This window comes from Mastigoproctus giganteus, chromosome 2, assembly GCF_048544385.1.
Source record: "Mastigoproctus giganteus isolate SK-2022 chromosome 2, ASM4854438v1, whole genome shotgun sequence".
In the NCBI taxonomy this organism is placed as follows: Eukaryota; Metazoa; Arthropoda; class Arachnida; order Uropygi; family Thelyphonidae; genus Mastigoproctus; species Mastigoproctus giganteus.
In genome coordinates, this window is record NC_143576.1 from 150,917,594 (window position 1) to 150,936,816 (window position 19,223).

Genomic DNA, 19,223 nt, shown 5'->3' on the forward strand with positions numbered 1-19,223 from the left:
AACCATTCAACCATCCAGACACCTTGGAAGAATGCCCCCCTAGCTTACGGATTAGGCCGCGCATGCACTGGAGGAAGAGGAGCAACCAATTCCCAGCATGCAAAGTCTACAATCTGAGGCACCGGAGCCTCTATCAACCAAATCGCACCCCGAAATTTCTGTACCACAGCAAATCATCCTGAAATTATTCATCTCGCTGCCACATTGAAGAAACGACCAAACAAGGACACCAAAAATTTCCTCGGAAGATGACGCCTTGCAAAGGAAAACATAAATGCACAAAAAACTAAGTAACTGCACCAGAAAAACCAAACTACAACATGAAACCCACAGTTGGGATCGCTAACTCAATGAAAATACATGCAATTCTGCTGAAAATCTCTTTCCTCCAAGTGGATCATGAAAAATCAATTTTTGTCTCCAGGCTTTCTCCACAGACAACTGTCTGTGGAGAAAGGTCTTATTTGATGGTTGGGTTTTATTGGCGCATTAGCAACTAAGGCTACAATGTGCGTGGTCTTATTTGAATGAAGACTTAGGTATAGACACAGAAGTTACCAGGCTCACTACCAAACAACCATACTACGCATCATTCAAAATCATTACAGCAGAATCTAACTATAAACTACTCAGCCTTACATCATCTTGACCTCCAGGGGCACTTGGGAAACACTTCTAAAGTGTACCTCTATCAGGATGCGGTATCCTCAACTGATTGAAACCACGAATTATGAAAAGAAAACCTGACTCAGACCTGCCATCAAGTCAAAGTTCGGGGAGGAACATTCAGATTATACTGAACAGGACCTTCATAAAGGTTCAAACACTCTCACAGAAGCTTGCCAGCAACATGATCACCCGCCACTAACGCCTGAGGGAGGACATATGAAGAGTGAGGTGAGAACTACCTCCAGAACAAATCATAGATGATTGATAAAGGCCATCAGAGCTCAAACAAGGACATACATCCAAACTTCTTTAATGTGCACAATTTTCTATCAAAATGTCAGAAGTCTGAGAAATACACTTCGGACAATGGAAATTCTTCTCTTGTCAAGTTTATATGACATGATTTGTATCACAGAGACATGGCTGTCCCCCAATGAAGAAGACCACGCATTCTCTCAACCTGCTTGCTTCTCAGGCATTTTTGCCTCCAGGGAACGGACGACTGGTGGTGGTGTAGGCATTCTCTTCAACACACAAAAATTCTTACTGACTAGCTCAGCCACTCCAAAAACAGAACTGTTTGAAGCTGCAAGAGCCTCACCCAGCATTCAAGGCCACAGACTTGATGTGTGCACAAGCTACATTCCCCCTCCTACAGTAAAGACACTTTACAGGAGGTCTCCAAGTGGATCATTAATCAGTGCCACCCCAAAGCAACATTACTTGTGTGTGGAGACTTTAATATTAGCTCAGGCCAACACAGTCTTCACAGATCATTATCTTCTAATCTGGCTGCAGTAGGTCTGACCCTCCAGAATTTTTCCCCTACCAGAGGCACTAACCTGTTAGACCTAATCTATGCAACAGACACCCTCACCGTCGACAGCCAGCCTGAAACAGCCTTCATGTCAGACCATCTACCAGTAGCCCTCATTCTTCCAATCACATCCAGGGCATCCTGGCAACATCAGGCATCAGTTAAGAAGACAGTGATTAGCCCTTCACTCCTCAATCCGCAGAAATGCTGCTTTGCAGATCCATTTTTCCTTGGGAATCCCTAAACCAATGTCATCCGCAGCTCAGGTTGCACTTTCTTATCTTCTGGCTGCAGTCTATTGTTTGAACTTCAGCATCAAAAACAGTTTCAATCTCCTATGGGAGCAAAGCATGGTGGACCCAAGAGCTCAGCATATTAAATTTCAGAATAAACAAAGGCTGCATGCAAAATGGAAAGCAACATCAGACCCACTAGACAGGATTGCTTACTCAAGAACCCGTGCCCAGTTCAATAGAAGAAAGTCTAAAGCCATGGAAGCATACAATCGACAGAACAATCAAGATCGGGAAAGCACCATTTAAAGAAAGCCATGATGAATTCTCTCAACTTAATCTGATCGAATGGCTAGACTACATCACAAGATTTAAGCCAAAGTCAGCGTCAGACCTCAAGGGCATTCACAACAGTTGTCAGCGAGATGTCCTCGCTTCCATCATTGTCATCATCACAAAAAGAGAGCTTATCCAGGCCATCAATGATATCCCACCAACATCTTGCACTGGATATGATGGGGTCCCACAATTGATCCTTAAGAGCGTTAGTCGATGCACTCCTAAGAATCTTTAATCAAATCCCCACAATGCAAAGTTTCCCAACAGCCTGGAACCACTATACAGGGTGTCTCAAAAATACACGGCATAACTTCAGGAATGAGTTCCTTATATGTAGACAATAAAAATATTTTATATCAACATAGTTCCGGAAATGCTTGGTTCCCGAGTTATTAACCGGAATGTCTATTTCCTGCAGGCGATTTCCTTCATCACAAGGTACTGACAGAATCTGGTGGTTTTCCATTCTGACCATGTACTCAAATCAGGAGCAAGTGGATATGCACAGTTTGGCAGATGGCAATGCTCTGGAGTCTCGTCATTTGTACCACGAAAGGTTCCCAGAACAAAGATGTCCAGACAGGAAAATGTTTGAAGGTATCCATTGTCGCCTTTGTGAACATGGGACTTTTACACCTCGTGCTGCCGACAGAGGACGACCAAGATTGTCTACATATGAGGAACTCATTCCTGATGTTATGCCGTATATTTTTGAGACACCCTGTATTGTCTGGCCAATCCCCAAAACTCAGGAATGACTTCAGTTTCACAATTCAAGCCAATAATGAAAGCCTCGTGTCTCCTCAAAGTCGTGGAGAAGTGCCTTCTTCCCATCCTAACCAACCAGGTTCTGCCATGTGAATCATCATTCATTCATTATGCCTTTAAATGCAGGTCTACCATTACCAACCTGCTGCAAACCACTAACACCATTCTGGGGCTCTACAAGATAGGGCTGAGATGGCAATTGTTTATCTGGATATCCAGTCTGCATTCGACAGCATAGACATCCATCCCCTCCTGAAACTTTGTGTGGAGGGATACCAGATAAAAGGAAATATACTGGAATTCTCAGTCGCTACTTATGACCAGGGTCCTTCACCTGACTGTGAATAAAAAATCATTCAGAAGGAAAGTTTGTGTAGGTGTTCCCCAGGGCGGACTTCTATCAAGGCTCCTCTTTACGGCTGCCATCTACCCATTCCTGTGCCAGCAAACAGAATTTATCAGTTATGCAGATGACTTGAAGCTTCTCTATCGGATATACGGGACTGCCCAACCTGATTCTGTTTCTGAAACCATAATTAACAGCCTTAAGAAACTGATTACATATTTGGAGGCGCCTCCGTAGCCAGGTGGGAAGGAGCAGCAGTGGTAGCACACGCTTCTTGATTAGACCAGGGTTTGAGCCCGTCACCACCAAATACGGAGGATGCGGAAAAGTCAGGGAATGACCACCGCATATTCCCGGAGCAATATGGCCTTAGTAGCTAATGCTCCTAAAAAACCAAATAACAACAACAACATATTTGGCATAGTTTTCTCTTAAGATAAATCCAAACACATCTGCACAAATGGTATTCTCACTCAAATCAAACCCAATGCAACTAAACCTTGAAATCCATGGAACCCCCCATCACCTCAGTAACCAAGCACAGAGATCTTGGCGTTATCTTCAACCCAAACTCAGTTTCAAATGCCATGTTGCAGATATTCACAACAAGGTCTGCAGATCCAGATGGCTTGGCAAACAACACTTCCTTAATGTCACAGAGCCTGAGTACACGCTCCAATACATGTAGCTAGTCATCACCTACGGTTCAGAAATCTGGGAATTGGCAATAAAAACCATTGCATCTGATGAGTACTGGCTTCTTCGGTGAGTCCTCTTCAAGCATAAACTGCCACCACTCACGCGTACTTCAGATATCACCCAACTTCTAAATTACAGAAAAGTTTCCAAACTGATATTCACCCTCCGCTTGCTTGTGTCAATTAAAATGATAGTGGGTGAAGTCAATACACCAAGTTTTTGGCAGATGTGCAATTGGAGGATCCCCCTGAAACCTTTAAGAGCCCTGCCCTCTCTGCAGTCTGTGGTGTGGAGGCTCAGGATATGCAATAGATTCCTGCCCATGGAGATGCTCCACAATGTCCAGGAGATGGATGTGGACTACAAAAAGTTCATAGAGGACAAATCCTACAGAAGACGCATCATCAGGGAACAGCTTTTGTCTTCAGCCGAGTTTTATGTTAAACCCCTAGCATTGTCGCTGTTATAGGTATTATTGCATCAGGCAATCATGTAACCATTCACTGCCTGCAGTAAAGATATTAATTAATATTAATAATGCAAATATTTCTGAATTTCTCAACTTTCTGAAGCAAATTGGAGTTTTTAATTGTTTCTGATCTCAGCCTTTTCTGATGTTACAAGAATTTCTCATCTATTTATACAATAAATGAATAGGCACATTATAGCCAAAGCAGCTTATGCACCATCAAACCCCCACAACAAAAACAGAAACTTTGGTAGCAAGTATAAGGAAGTGATTATCCCTTTGTATAAAGTCAATGTTAGGTTGCATCTTAAGTATTGTGTACAGGTCTGGAGGCCCCACTTTAGTAGCAAGAATGTAGATCTGCTAGAATGGGTGCAGAGAAGAGCAAGCTGAATGTCATTCTTCTGCTTTCTGAGACTACACACACACACACACACACACACACACACACACACACATGAGGGGACATAAATTCAATTTGAGGAAGGATGGTTGCAGGATACATGTGCAGAAGTTACCTTCAGCCAGTGGGTGGCTGATCATTAAAACAAGTTTCCATCTTGGAGGTTATGGATGGGTGAACTGTGTAAGTTTTTTTTTTTTTTTTTTGGCTAATGCTTGTATATTAGCTTGTTTTCTTTCATCACTTGCCATTACTAGTACTACGTTCAGGAAGTCCTCACAAAGTCTACATATTACGTAGACTTTGTGAGGCATTTGCGTAAAAATAAAGACAAATGCCAAGAAAAAGTCAGCAAAGGAATTTTGTTCTACTTTCTTCGCAGCTGGAATTCAACTCATTGCAGCATCAGTGGCAAAGTAACATTACCACACTCCTCAAATAAACCCTTCGTACTCAGGCCACAAACTTTCAAATATCCCTCGTAGAATTGGACACATCTATATATAAACTTTTTTCATTGTTATCAAGTTCTTAATTGATCCTAAAAGTATGGTCCACATATTTTTGAGTGCCATACATAAAGGCTGCCAGCAACAAAAAAAAAACACAGCTATAAAAGACCATTATCAAAAAGGCCTCTTGCAGGGGTGGTCCCAGATAGGACTGTACTCCCATTTACGATCGAATTAATGTGGATTTTTTTACTGCCATGTGATGATTAAACTTAATGATTTCCAGAACACTACTTTAGCCTCCCAACTGCTTTAGCTTTCCCCACTTTAGAAAATCCTAGGATCACCCCTGATTTCTTTTATACGATACCATTATGAGTAAATAAATAATTGTAACTCACAGGCCATATAAAATTAAACTGGTATTTTAATATAATTGTATAATTTAAAGATCATGAAACTACATTAAAGTAATATAAAAATAATTACAAAAGTAATTACTTCATTAGCAGACAAACCTACCAGTTACGCTTTATGTTAAATATTCTAAATGTTTTTTACTGACTAATTTTTATTTAGTTGGTTTTTCATTAATTTAATCATTAACTTACTTTAAACTGGAGAAAGTATATGCATAAAAATTTCTTTCTGGTTCAGTGTTTGCTTACAAACTCCAGTGCATACTTATAGTCAACGGTGTGCTGGAGTCAGCTTGCACGAGCTGATTGTTAAACCGAAAATGGCTATAAACTGTAGAGTGGCACTCAATTCAATCCACAACGGCTAGCGGCATTTGGGCAATAAGCTTGTATATGGTAACAGGGAAAATCCAGCTGGGGCATTCTTATTTCAACACCCTTTGTGCTTCCTTTCCCCTGCTCTCTTCCCTATGCGACAGCCTGTCTAGGGATTATTTCCACTAGCAATTTTACAAGAATATTATTTCCAACAAACATCTGCTTAATTTTCCCTGAGCTGCTTCTCCTTAAGGTATATGGTAATGACATTCCCATGTAATGACGTCTGTCAAAGATTTTGCGTTTCTAGAACTGTTGTGATATACTGTCACATGTCGGATTTCATCACTATAAATTTATTGGGAAAAGAGTTAGTAGATTGGGATGCAACTCCATTTGTAAAATCATGGTTGAATCACAACAACAAATTGACTATGGATACAAGAGTTCAGCAAAAGTCAACGAAAACATTTTGTGAGAATCAGTTGGTTATATGGAAATTATAATAAAAAAATAAATATTTTATTATTGTTTGAAATTCTATTCCAAATTGTTTTTGTATACCAAATTGTTGTAAATCAGTAAAACTTACTATAAATATATATACACATATTCTTGGTTTTTTTGTAGTGAGGCAGTTGTTAAAAATTTACCAGCACACCACTGCTTGTAGTGCACTTTGTATGCAGTGCTTTCTGTGCAAACTTCATTTTTGTAGAGTTTCAATTTTGAGTGCTTTTTGCTATGAGCATCATAGCTGAATTACTCAGGAAATATGTATACAGTAGAGAGTCGATAATCTAAACGGACTGGGATTGGGGATAATTCGAACTTCCGATTTGTTCGGATTTTTGAACTTATAAAAAAATACTGTTCTGGAGACTAAAAAAAAATATTTAGTAAGTTTAGAAATAAAAGCACCAAGTTGTACTTTTTTTTTTTTTTTTCATAGGTAATCAAACAAATGGAACTTTGAGTTGCAATAACACATATACACCTAATTCTGTTTTTACACAATAGATACGTTCCTGAAAAATACGTGTAAAAAAAGACATTGTATTTATGGAAGAAAAGAAGATTGGTTCCCGATCTAAAAAATCAGTAAAAATAATTAAAAAAAAAACACATAAAAATATTCGTTTTAAGCTTATTATTTTATTTCAACAAAATACACGTGTAATAATATGTAATGAAAATGTATTAAAGTAAATTTGTATGCATATGAAATGAAAAAAATTCTTCATGAACAAAAAAAATCTGTTTTACACATAACAAGATTTTATTCATTTTCACTTTCTGATAATAAACGGTGCATATGTTTATGTACGACTGGAATATCACTAGAAATGTTGTGGACATCGTCTTCTTCCTCTATTAATGAAATTCTTTCTGTGATCTCTTGAGCAAAATCAGCACGAGTCTCCTCTGGTGCTGATGTTTCACCGGTTTTACGAACAAATTCAGTTATTAATCATTGTGTTCGTGTTTTGGTTAGGCCGTTATATAATTCTCTGTAAGAGGCTGTCAACAACTTCAGTTCACGTTGAAACTTCCCAGTGCGTTCCTCATTAGGGTCATGTTTGACAAAATTATTACCTAATTTTCTGGCCAGTTTTATTAAATCTGCATTTAGAACAGGATCATTTTCTTCATTATCACTATGTTCTGTGGGATAAGGAGTCCCAAGGACAACCTCTAATATTTCATCTTCGCTTAGGGCTTTGTCGGTTAACAATTCATCAATATCTTCAAACGATAGATCATCGAATCCTTCTCCACCAATTTTGTATGCCATTGTAGTGATGTTGGGAAATTCAGTCGTATTAGGGATGATGGGATCTTTGCTTTTTACACATTGTGGCCAAACCGCTTTCCAACATGCATTTAAAGTTGCTGGTTTTAATTCAGTTAACGCTAATCCAACTTGACTGATACAATCCATAATTGAGAAATTCTTCCACACATCAATGACTGTTAGTGTTTCATCATTCAGTTTGTCCAAAACATGTTGGAATGTTCGTCTTACGTAGTATGTTTTAATTGTCGCAATTATACTTTGGTCTAGCGGTTGTATCAAAGATGTAGTATTAGGTGGCAGAAATAAAATTTGTAGGTTTGGGTGTTCCAAGACAGGATGGCTGGGTGCATTGTCAAGAATCAGAAGAACTTTAAACTCGAGACCTTTCAAATTCATATAACGTCTGACTTCTGGGACAAAACATTGGTTGAACCATTCTGTAAAAATAGTAGTGGTCACCCAGGTCTTCTTGTTTGCCCTCCAGTGAACAGGCAGTTTATTGATATCTACACCTTTCATTGAACGTGGGTTTAGGGCTCGATTTACCAGCGGTGGTTTCAACATACAATCTCCTGAAGCTTTGGAGGAAAATAATAAGCTCACACGATCCTTAGCTACCTTAAAACCACCAGCAGTTTTTTGCGATTTGGCAACATACGTTCTGTTCGGCATTCGTTTCCAGAAGAAACCAGTTTCATCTGCATTCCACACTTGATCAGAAGTGTATCCTCCATCTTCAATAATTTTTGCAAGTTCCTGCGAGAATACTTTAGCAGCCAATTCATCTGCAGATGCAGTTTCACCTTTAATTTTTATATTATGAAGAGCATTCCTTTTAAGAAACCCTGTCATCCAACCTGTACTCGCAGAAAATTCATACTTTCTGTTTAACTGAGATGAAGTGCTTGGCTCCTTTTCTTTAATCTGTCTGTAAATTCTTAATGCTGTTTGCTTGATGGCATTTCCATCTACTGGTACTCTTTTTTGTGACTGATCTTCTATCCATATTACCAGGGCCTTTTCCATTTTTCCTTGACAATATCTCTTGTATATGATGATGAATTAACACTTACTTTTGTTCCAGAACATACCGACTTCCTAATTGCAGCTTCATTTTTCTTAATAATTCTTACGGTAGCTTCATGTACACCAAAATGCTTTTCTACAGACGTAGCCCCTTGTCCAGTTGCAAGACGATCTGAAATTTGAATTTTAAGTTCCAAAGAAATCGCTTTCCTTTTCATTTTGGTAATAGGCGAATTATTCGACATCATATAAGGGCTACCGAAAAATATCTCAGTTATAATTAATAAAAAAAGGTATGAAAAATTTGTAAACTTACAATTTATTGACTATCGGCAAAATTAATAAATTTATATGTGCACAAATTTCACTAAAGATTCTTTCACTTTGAAATAGAGCTTACTACTAAATGTCTTCCGAAGATACAATGCACGAATACCGTAGATGTGCACCAAATTCAATAAAAAAAAAACATTGATTCATAGATACCTAGACGTGCACATTGGTAAGCAAAAGCACGCATTTCAAAACGCACATACTAGCTGTTATCCAGTCTATTGGTGCGTGTAATATAGAAATGATATGCCACAAATAAAAAAAAAATTTCTTAGAATTTAGGCAAAAAAAAATTCATAGAAATCGTGTTAAATCAAAATTACTCACGTAAAAAGAGAATGAAATATTTATTTTGAATTCGTGTTAAATCAAATTCGTGTAAAAAAAGTTTGTGCAAAAACAGAATTAGGTGTATATAGGTTTAACGAAAATAATTACTTATTTTTTTGGTGCACCATTTTAGAACTTCCTTTCTTTGCTCTCTCACCCTGTTCAGCAAGACGAGTTAGACGGCATTCAGTTTGTTGCTCATACCAAGCCATCGCGGTCTCCAGAGCGGCACATGCGTAGGCCCAGTTTTGATGTGATTTTCTTCATTGTAGTCTTCGTCCATATCATTTTCAGGAGCTCCAGTTTCTTTTACATTCACAATTTTGTTTTCATTTAAAACAGGAAACCCTGTAGCATCAATATCATTTTCAGGCCATGCCCTTGCATCACCTTTGCACCTCCGTAGCCAGGTGGGAAGGAGCAGCAGTGCGTAGCACACGCTTCTTGATTAGACGGGGTTTGAGCCCGTCGCCACCAAATACGGAGGATGCGGAAAGGTCAGGGAATGACCATCGCATATCCCGGAGCAATGTGGCCTTAGTTGCTAATGCTCCTAAAAAAAAAAAAACAAACAAACAAGCGTCGCCTTCATCGCAATCTTCAACCCTAGGGATTGACTGAAACAAGTTGATCATCTCATTCTGTACTGTCCCTCATCTCCATCAGTTTGATTCTGCTCATCTCCTACAGTTTCTTCTGCAGTATGCCACAGTTCTTTCCAAACATTTTTTAAATTCTGTGCAGAGAGTGATTCCCATGCATCAGCTAACATGTAGCAGCTGTCCTTCAGACTGAGCTTTTTCGAAAAAGCTACAATGCTTTCTTCGTTGCTTTCTGCTAAAAGTAAACTATGCAAGACTTATTTTTTGTAGATTCTCTTCAACTTTTCGACGACTCTCTGGTCCATTGGTTGGAAGAGTGCAGTAACGTTTTATGAAAAAACATTACCTCTAATCTGTCGTCCATTTTGTTTAATGCTTCCACTGAAGGATGTAATGACACGTCTAGGATAAGCAAGACCTTGCCCATTTTGCCTTCTCATTCACAATACTTCTTGACATTCGGAATAAAATCATTGGTAAACCCCATCAGATTACAAAGTGTTAGTTTAATTAGTACTGTATGAATATTAATTAAGCTAATATTTAAGGGTAAAATTATTTTTATTTTGCTAAACTGTTGATAATATTCTTCCGATTTTCGCATATCATTTAATTTTGTTAATTCGTAAGGTAATAAATGTGTAAGTTTGTACTTTATATCTTCATTTCTATAGTCTGTGGATAATATTCCTTCCATTTTTGCTTATTAGAATTGCCTTTTAATAGAATCAAAATTCAATTTGCAAATGTCATCATAATAACCAGTCCTTTTTTATGGCACCAGCACAAAAAATAAATAAATGCTGGCTCATTCGGATTATTGACGTTTCGAATTATTGACATTCGGATTTTCAAAGCTCTACTGTATATATAATTTTTTAATAATGAGACTGCTCTTACCAAGCATTATTTTTTCATTATCCAATCAATTGTTATAAACTGATCATTTTCAAATTTTATTGCCTTCTATCCCAAAGCAGTGTATAAAACACATGTGTTTTATAGTGTGTGTGTGTGTGTGTTTTTTTTTTTTTTTTTTTTTTGGCACTCCCACTTAAATACACTGATCAGCAAAATTAACAGAACACTTATAAAACATGGTGTAACTTGCGCAGCTTGCGATGAAGTAGGACAAAATTTGGTATGGTGGTGTACCATAGAATAATGATGAAATGAGGAGACAATGAGAAACTTCAGACGGGTATAAGGGACATTTATAGGGGTTGTATAAGAATTACCAAAAAAGGTCATATTATAGAAGTCAGTACAAAATGCTCAAAAATACAGTCACATGGCATCAGCATGGTGTATAATCCCCTCCGATGGATAAACAGGCCTGACAGAGTGAACCATGCTCGATATAAGGAAGATTCTGTGGCAACAAATCCCATTCTTCCACCAGCACAGACCTTAGCTCACTAAGTGACTGAGGATTTGGCTGTTGGTGTGAAATGCAATGCCCAAGAGGATCCCATGTGTTCGATCGGATTTAAGTCTGGTGATTGTGCTGTCCATAGCAGTCATTGTATATCTTCAGTTTCAAGATATTCCTCCACCACTTGAACCTTATGTGCAGTGGCATTGTCGTGCATGAAAAGAAAATCTGGACCAACCACAAAAGGTTGCACACAAGGTTCAAAGACCTGTTCTCAGTACCTCTGTGCAGTTATGGCATCCCTATCAAAAACATGGAGGGGTGTGGCCATTGATCGTTATTCTGTTCCACATGAGAACACTGCATCCACCATCTTCTAGCATCTTTAATGTTGGAGGGATGGTACCCATTCCTCATTATTTGCAGATGAAATGACATGTAGAATCTGTTTTGGCTAAAAAGGGACTCGTCAGAGAAAAGACCTCTACTCCATTTGTCAGGGCTCCAAATCACGTTCATGGCATCACCTTTGACAAGCTCTGCTGTGGTTTGAGGTTAATAGGATACAAACCACTGGCTTCCTTGTGTAGAGTCTACTTGAATTGAGCCTTCTTAATACAGTCCGGTTGGAAATGTTTTCACCTGTGGCCACAGCAACCTCAAGAGACGGTTAATAACAAGACATCATAGGATTCAGTCTTGCTATTAGAGCCATACAGCAGTCTGTTCTGGTTGACATAGCCCTCGTGTGACCTTGGCCAGCTCTTCTTGTAATGGTTCCTGTCTCCCACTGCCTCCATAGTGCCAAGACGACACTGCACAACAAATTAAGCCAATGTGTCACCTCCACCTGTGGCTACCCAGCTTCAAGTCATCCAATGGCCTGCCATCTCAAAGAATCATCTAAATGATGATGATGACTTGCCATCCTGAATACTGGAGATGTGGCTATCCCACTGAACAAACCAAATAACAGGAATGAAGGGTTGTAAACAGTGTTTTTACAGGCATGAATAATTTACACAATGCAGCTCTGTAAGGTAGTAGATAGATTTATATCTGATATTTGGAATTTGCATGCCAGGATGCTTATTATATTATGTCAAATATTCACCTTTGGTAATGCTATCTACAATAAAATATTCACAAAAAACATTTTGTTCTGTTAATTTTGTTGAACTATGTATAAAGCTGATCACATACAGAGTTTTTCAGAATGAATATTTTTCATTTGCACTATTTTCCAAATTCAGATGTACTTGGTTAGGCCTTAAATAATGAAGAAAAGATTGTTATTCAGTCAGATTGGCATTTAGTGCAGCATCGTATAATTCTCTAATTGCTCCATATCCTTTAAGGAATGTTATTGCACCGATTTGGAATGTTATTGTTTGGCAGCTGAATTAGAAAGTTATTTCCATAAGTACTTTCCACAAGATAGCACTATGACTTGCCATACTGATAGAAGCCGTTACTCAATTCAACTGAAACAACCTCTCCATTGAATTGATACATACATACAATCACAAACAAGACTAAGCACACTCTTTGTTTAGAAGTGGATGAGGGTCATTTCCAATAATTGTTATTACAAAACCATTATTTATAATAAATGTACTGGGACTTCCTTTCATAATTCTGTACAGCTGTGTAAGTGATGATAAAAAATTAATATAAAATAAAAATTTGCAAAATAAAAGTGAAGCCAAATTTACATAATAATTAAGTAAACATGGCAACTAAAGAGCTTTAGCAGCAAAAAACTACCAGTTGAATTTTACAAAGCTTTAAAAATGTAATACTCATTTAAAGTTACTCTTGGCTGTGAAAGACTATTGTTTTCTGAAATACAGGCACTCCCCGACTTAAATAATATTTGGCTTATGTAAATTCAACTTTACATAAGTTTTTGTCGGCCAATGCAAACTGAAAAAAAAATATGGAAATGTATTTTGCATCCTGTAGGAATAAATGGAGGTATTGTGAAAATATCATAATTGAACCCAGTGATAGTTTTTTTTTTTTTTTTTTTGATCACTGGTAATTTGTTCCAAGTAATTCATTCCAAGACCTCAGAAGTTGAAATTTTCAACTTCTATATAACTAAGCTATTTAACTCTCTAAAAGGTCATTTTTATAATGCAAATTGTATGGGTTACATAAATTTAAGTCAAATAAGCACAACGCAAAAATCACTTAACTGAAGATGCAAAAACAAAACATGCAGCCAATACATTTACAAATGCTACTATTGGCTGAGAGGAAGGGCTAAGCAGACCAGCCAGAGAATGCACTACACTTTCATCGGTATCATACATTCTATTATAAGATCAGTTTTGAACGCCTTTGTGATATTTTTCTAAAGCACATTTCTGGAGGTCATGACCATAAAACAATGTGCACTTTCTGGTTTATTGGGCTTTTCTGTTAGTGAAATCTATTATAAATGGGTAGTAAATTCAATTTTATTGCATTTGCAATAATACCAATAACTGGAATTGTGTTGGTTTTTATGCTGTTATAATGGTGAAATGTGTTTTCCCTTCACTGAAATCTTCAATCATATAAAAAACATAAATTTTCAGAATCTCCTCTTCATTCCTATTTACTTATTACAATGATGAAGGGAAAACAACCAATGGAAAGTGCTAGGAAATGAAACAAAATTGAATTAGAAATGAAGATGAAAATGATTTAGAAGTGTAAAGTATTTGATGTCCAATGGCACTAGGGGTTTCCTCCATCTCCACAGCAGGACAAAGTGTGTCATCTGTTGCAGTGTTCCTCAAGATGTCATCTTGTGCTACCCCAAGATGACAGGTGTGCTGCAAATTTTGTTGAAGCTGTATACCTATAAATAACACTACGCGTATTATCATTAGAAATTGCCCCAGGGGTTTAATCTGGGGCGCGACTTGTTATGAGTACCTGGCATGCAAAGATATCAGTTATTTTTGACAGCTGTTGCAACAAAACAAAAACAAAACATTCATGTTTTGAAAAAAGTACAGGAAGCTAGCTATAAAGTAGCTGAACTTATTGTAAAGGCCAAAAAGCCACACACAATAGCTGAAACTTTGTTAATGCCAGCTTGGAAAGAGATTGTAAAAATAGTCCTGGGCCCAGAAGCTGCTAATGAAATTTCAAAAATTCCACTCCCAGCTGACACAATCAGTCAGCAAGTCAGTGATATGTCCAGTGAGATTGAAGACACTATGAAGGAGAAAATCGACAGCAGTCAGAAGTTCTCACTTCAGATCAACGAGTCCGGGTGAGTCACCGGTGAAGAAATATTTCGTGTTACTAATGAATATATGCGCCAAGATGAATTAAATTGGCGGCGCCTCTGTAGCCAGGTGGGAAGGGGCAGCAGTGCGTAGCACACGCTTCTTGATTAGACTGGGGTTCGAGCCCGTCACCACCAAATACGGAGGATGCGGAAAGGTCAGGGAATGACCACTGCATATCCCGGAGCAATATGGCCTTAGTTGCTAATGCTCCTAAAAAAAAAAAAAAAAAAATTAAATTGGAAGGATTGTGTTAGTGTTTGCACAGACTGAGCTGCTTCCATGACAGGTACAGTTAAAGGCTTTGTAGCTAAAGTGTGCTAAGTGAATCCTGACATACGACGTGACTATTGTCTTGATTGTTGCCAAGTCTTTGCCATCTGCTCTGAAAGTTGTGCTGGACGAAGTAGTAAAAGTTGTTAACTTCATCAAATTGCAGCCCTTCAATTCTTGGCTTTTTTCTGTTTTTTGTCAGGAAATGGGATCTGACCACACCACACTCCTGCTACAGACAGAAGTACTGTGATTGTCACATGGTAAGGTGTTAACATGCCTTTTTGAACTTAAGGAGAACGTACAAACATTTTTAACAGTTGAGGGGCATGAGTATGCAGAGTTATTTGCAGATGGCGGCATATCTTTCCGATATTTTCGTTCACTTGAATGAGCTGAACTGAAGAATGCAAGGCAAGAATGAAAATATTTTTATGAGTATGGATAAGATTCAAGGCATTCAGAATAAGCTGGATTTGTTTGAGATGTTCCCAACTGTATGGCTGCTTGCTGCTGGTAATAAAGTGGTGATGGACTTCATTAAAGAACATTTTAGATAACTTGCAGCAGAAGTTCAAGGATTATTTTGGAGAGAGCATTGAAGATTTCGACTGGGTTCGTGATCCTTTTGTTGCGGATGCAAAATCTCTTCCGATGAATGTACAAGAGAAACTAACAGATCTGAAGGCGGACCGAACATTGCAATTAAAACATCATTTGGACACATTTTGGTTGTCAATAAGGAAAGAATACCTGGCTAGCTCTGAGATGGCAGTTAATGTGTTCTTGCCATTTTCAACTACATATTTGTGTGAACTGGGCTTTTCAACCTTGACTGAAATTAAAGCATCAAAGACAGAAAGATTCCGATGCATTGATGAAGAAATGAGGCTTGCATTGTCAATGATTCCACCATGCATCAGCCGTCTGTGTTCAGCAAAGCAGGCACTTCAAAGGTACGCATAGTTATTTGGTTTAATACTAATAGAGGCACCTCCGTAGCCAGGTGGGCAGGAGCAGCAGTGCGTAGCACACGCTTCTTGATTAGACCGGGGTTCGATCCCGTGACCACCAAATACAGAGGATGCGGAAAGCTCAGGGAATGACCACGGAAAGCTCAGGGAATGACCACCGCATATCCCCGGAGCAATATGGCCTTAGATGTTAATGCTCCTAAAAACCAAATAAACAATACTAATAGACTTTTTTTTTTTTTTTTGTTTGCTTTGCTTTTGTACAGTGATATTTCTAATTTGACTTATAGCATTTTTATATTAACATTGCTGCAAACTATGCTTTTTTGGGGGATTAACATTTTGATGCCAGGGATAACTTAAGGTGTGCCGCGAAGGAAAAGAGGTTGCGGAACACTAATCTATTGCACTGGAATGAGGTCTTGCTGATTCAATAGTGAATACTATTTTAAAGGATGGTGCTTATAAAAGAACATGTTAAAAGATCAACAGTGATCACAAAACAGCATTTAGGTGCTATATCGAACCCAAAGCCAAGTTTGATGGAAAGCAACAGGTGATTTAATAGGCCCAAGCATCATGCTGGTTTCCACAAAGTTAAAGTAAAATTTTTGTAATTTTGTACACTTTGACATTTTTCCTACACTTGAGATAAAAAAAAATTGAATAAATAATTCTATTTACATATTCGTTGGACGTTTCTTTTTTTTGCTTCAATCAAATTCAATGCACATTGTTGCGAGTGCTGAATAAGCCTTTAAGGAAATTCCAACTTACATAAAATTCGGCTTACATAGAGTTTGGCGGAAGGCAAACCTTACGTAAGTTGAGGAGTGGCTGTATAAAAAGTTTACTAATGATATACTGAGAGGCTTTTATTTCTTTATTTTCCATATATATGCATTTAGTTATGTTTATTGACTAACATACCTTGTATACACTTATTTATTCAACAACAGAGTCAAATTAGTGGTTGGATTTGGAGAAGGTGCAGGAGCCAACATCTTAGTCAGGTTTGCTGTAAGTTTTTTTTTTTTTTCTATTTCATTATTTTAAATAATAACACTGGCCAACATTATTTTTACCTTCACCGGTATAACAGCTTTTGCAGTCAGTTTTTATGTGTCAGTTTTGAAAATAATTCTTAATTTTACTTCATGTCACAATTTCTACAAATATAGTTTTTGTATTTACCCATAGTACAGTGGACTTTCAAAATAACTGCACCTTCGGAGATTCGAGGTGCCATCATTTCGAATTTTTCGTTATCTAGAAAGTTTATTTTTAATGTATTTAATGCAGAAATAGAGGCCGAATAAGAAATAGAGAGATTAAGAATGCAATTTTATTAACTGTACATAAACATGTTAATGATCCAATGTTATATTCTGCCATTATAATAATGTGCCAATAAAACCTAACAAACAAACAAACAAGCCATTATAATACGCTCCTACTTACACCCCGCTCTATTTTCTTTATTACATCACATTTAGTCTGCATGAGTAGCACAGTGGTATCGTCACCATCCTCCCCACACTGAGTGGAAAAGGTCAGGTTTGAATCCTGTCGATGATGTGAGAAACTTTACAGGCTTTTTTCACTCCTTGACACATTTAGTGGGTCTCAGGTGTAGACAGCAAGGTTTTTCATCCAGCAAAACAGGCAAATCTACCAGAGAACACATGCAATTTATACACGGTGTCTCAAAAATATTGGTACAAACGTTTAGGGGAGGTAGGTAACATCTAAAGGAATATGAATCGCATAGGAACCCATAACCGGAAACGTCATGGGAAAATATTAGCAGAGGCACAAGAAGCAGAAATGACACAAGACAGTAATTAGTGGCAAACATTTATTTGACAAAATATTAACAATGGAGTATGAGATGGATGCATTTCATGATGGTCCAACAGATGCTCGAAGGTTCCACCATGAGATGCGATGCATGTGTGACACCGACGCAGCATGGATTGGCGGGAACAGTCAAACATACCTGGAGTTTCTTTGACAGTAGCAGCAGTGCAGACAAGTCTCGCCATGAGATCCATTTCCGTTTCCACAGGTGATTCATACACGATAGATTTGAGGGCCCCCACAGAAAGAAATCAAGGCTCGATAAATCAGGTGAACGTGGGGGCCAGGCAATGGGTTCACCACGGCCAATCCATTGACGCCCAAAACGCCTGTGCAAATGGTCACGAACACACTTTCCATAATGGGCAGGCGCTCCATCATGTTGAAACCAAATGTTGCATTTCACATTTGCTGGAACATCGTCAAGTAACCCTGGTAGAACTTGTTCAAGAAAGATACGACATTTAGCGGAGTTTATGCAGGATGGTAACATGTATGGGCCAACTAAGCAGTCACCGACCATACCTGCCCACACATTTATTGCGAAGCGACGTTGTGCCACACGTGGGCGCACACCGTGTGGGTTGTCGTGAGCCCACACATGAGCATTGTGCTGATTGAATAAGCCTTCCCGAGTGAAATAAGCCTCACCCTGTGACCAAAACATAGGCTGGAAAATTCAAGTCTTGAACACTTTCTTGGAGAAACCACTGCGCAAAAGCCAGACGTGCAGGATGATCTTGGGGGAGCAGTAACTTAACCCTTTGGAGATGAAAGGGATGTAAGGAATCATCGAGCCAGACACGCTGTACACTGCAACGAGACACTCCTAAGGCAGAGGCAACGGCACATGTTCTGGTAATAGGATTATTCTGGATGGCATTCAACACTTTCTTCCATGGCAGGAGTTCGTGTCGAATGTGGTCTGCCCGCACTACTCCTGTTGCCTCTAAATGACCCATAATCGCACAAATTTTGATGCACACGCACAAACAAACGGTGGTCCGGTACATGTCTGTCTGGGAAGCGTTCTCCATAAATTCGTTGAGCGGCTCATCCATTGCCCTCTGCTAATCCATACTCTAGGTGCATGTCTGCCAGCTCACAGTTCATATATCGATTCATGTTCTTTGAGCGGCGACTACTGCTTGAATTAGTAAACCAGAAATTTTCCTCTCGCAAACTGATGACCAGCGCTGTCTACCGACTTACAGTGATGTTTCCGGTTATGGGTTCCTATGCGATTCACATTCCTTTAGATGTTACCTACCTCTCCTAAACATTTGTGCCAATATTTTTGAGACACCCTGTAGACACAGTAAACATGGGTATATAAATTAACATTCTGGCTGACCCTAATGTAATAGTTTGGGCTATATCAAGTTTGTCGCTAAGCTGTAATGTTGTTATTCTTTTCTTCTCTGTATGCGGTT

The 19,223-nt window shown here is 38.5% G+C and overlaps 1 protein-coding gene across 1 annotated transcript in view; it reads left to right on the forward strand.

Annotated features, from left to right (window-relative positions):
• LOC150089661 (uncharacterized protein ZK1073.1-like) overlaps positions 1 to 19,223 on the forward strand; it is a 505,123-nt gene that overhangs the window by 333,601 nt on the left and 152,299 nt on the right. Inside the window, exon 6 of the mRNA XM_090389582.1 lies at positions 16,890 to 16,950. Within this exon, the coding sequence (XP_090245708.1) occupies positions 16,890 to 16,950 (61 nt within the window). The remainder of the gene's footprint in view (positions 1 to 16,889; positions 16,951 to 19,223) is intronic.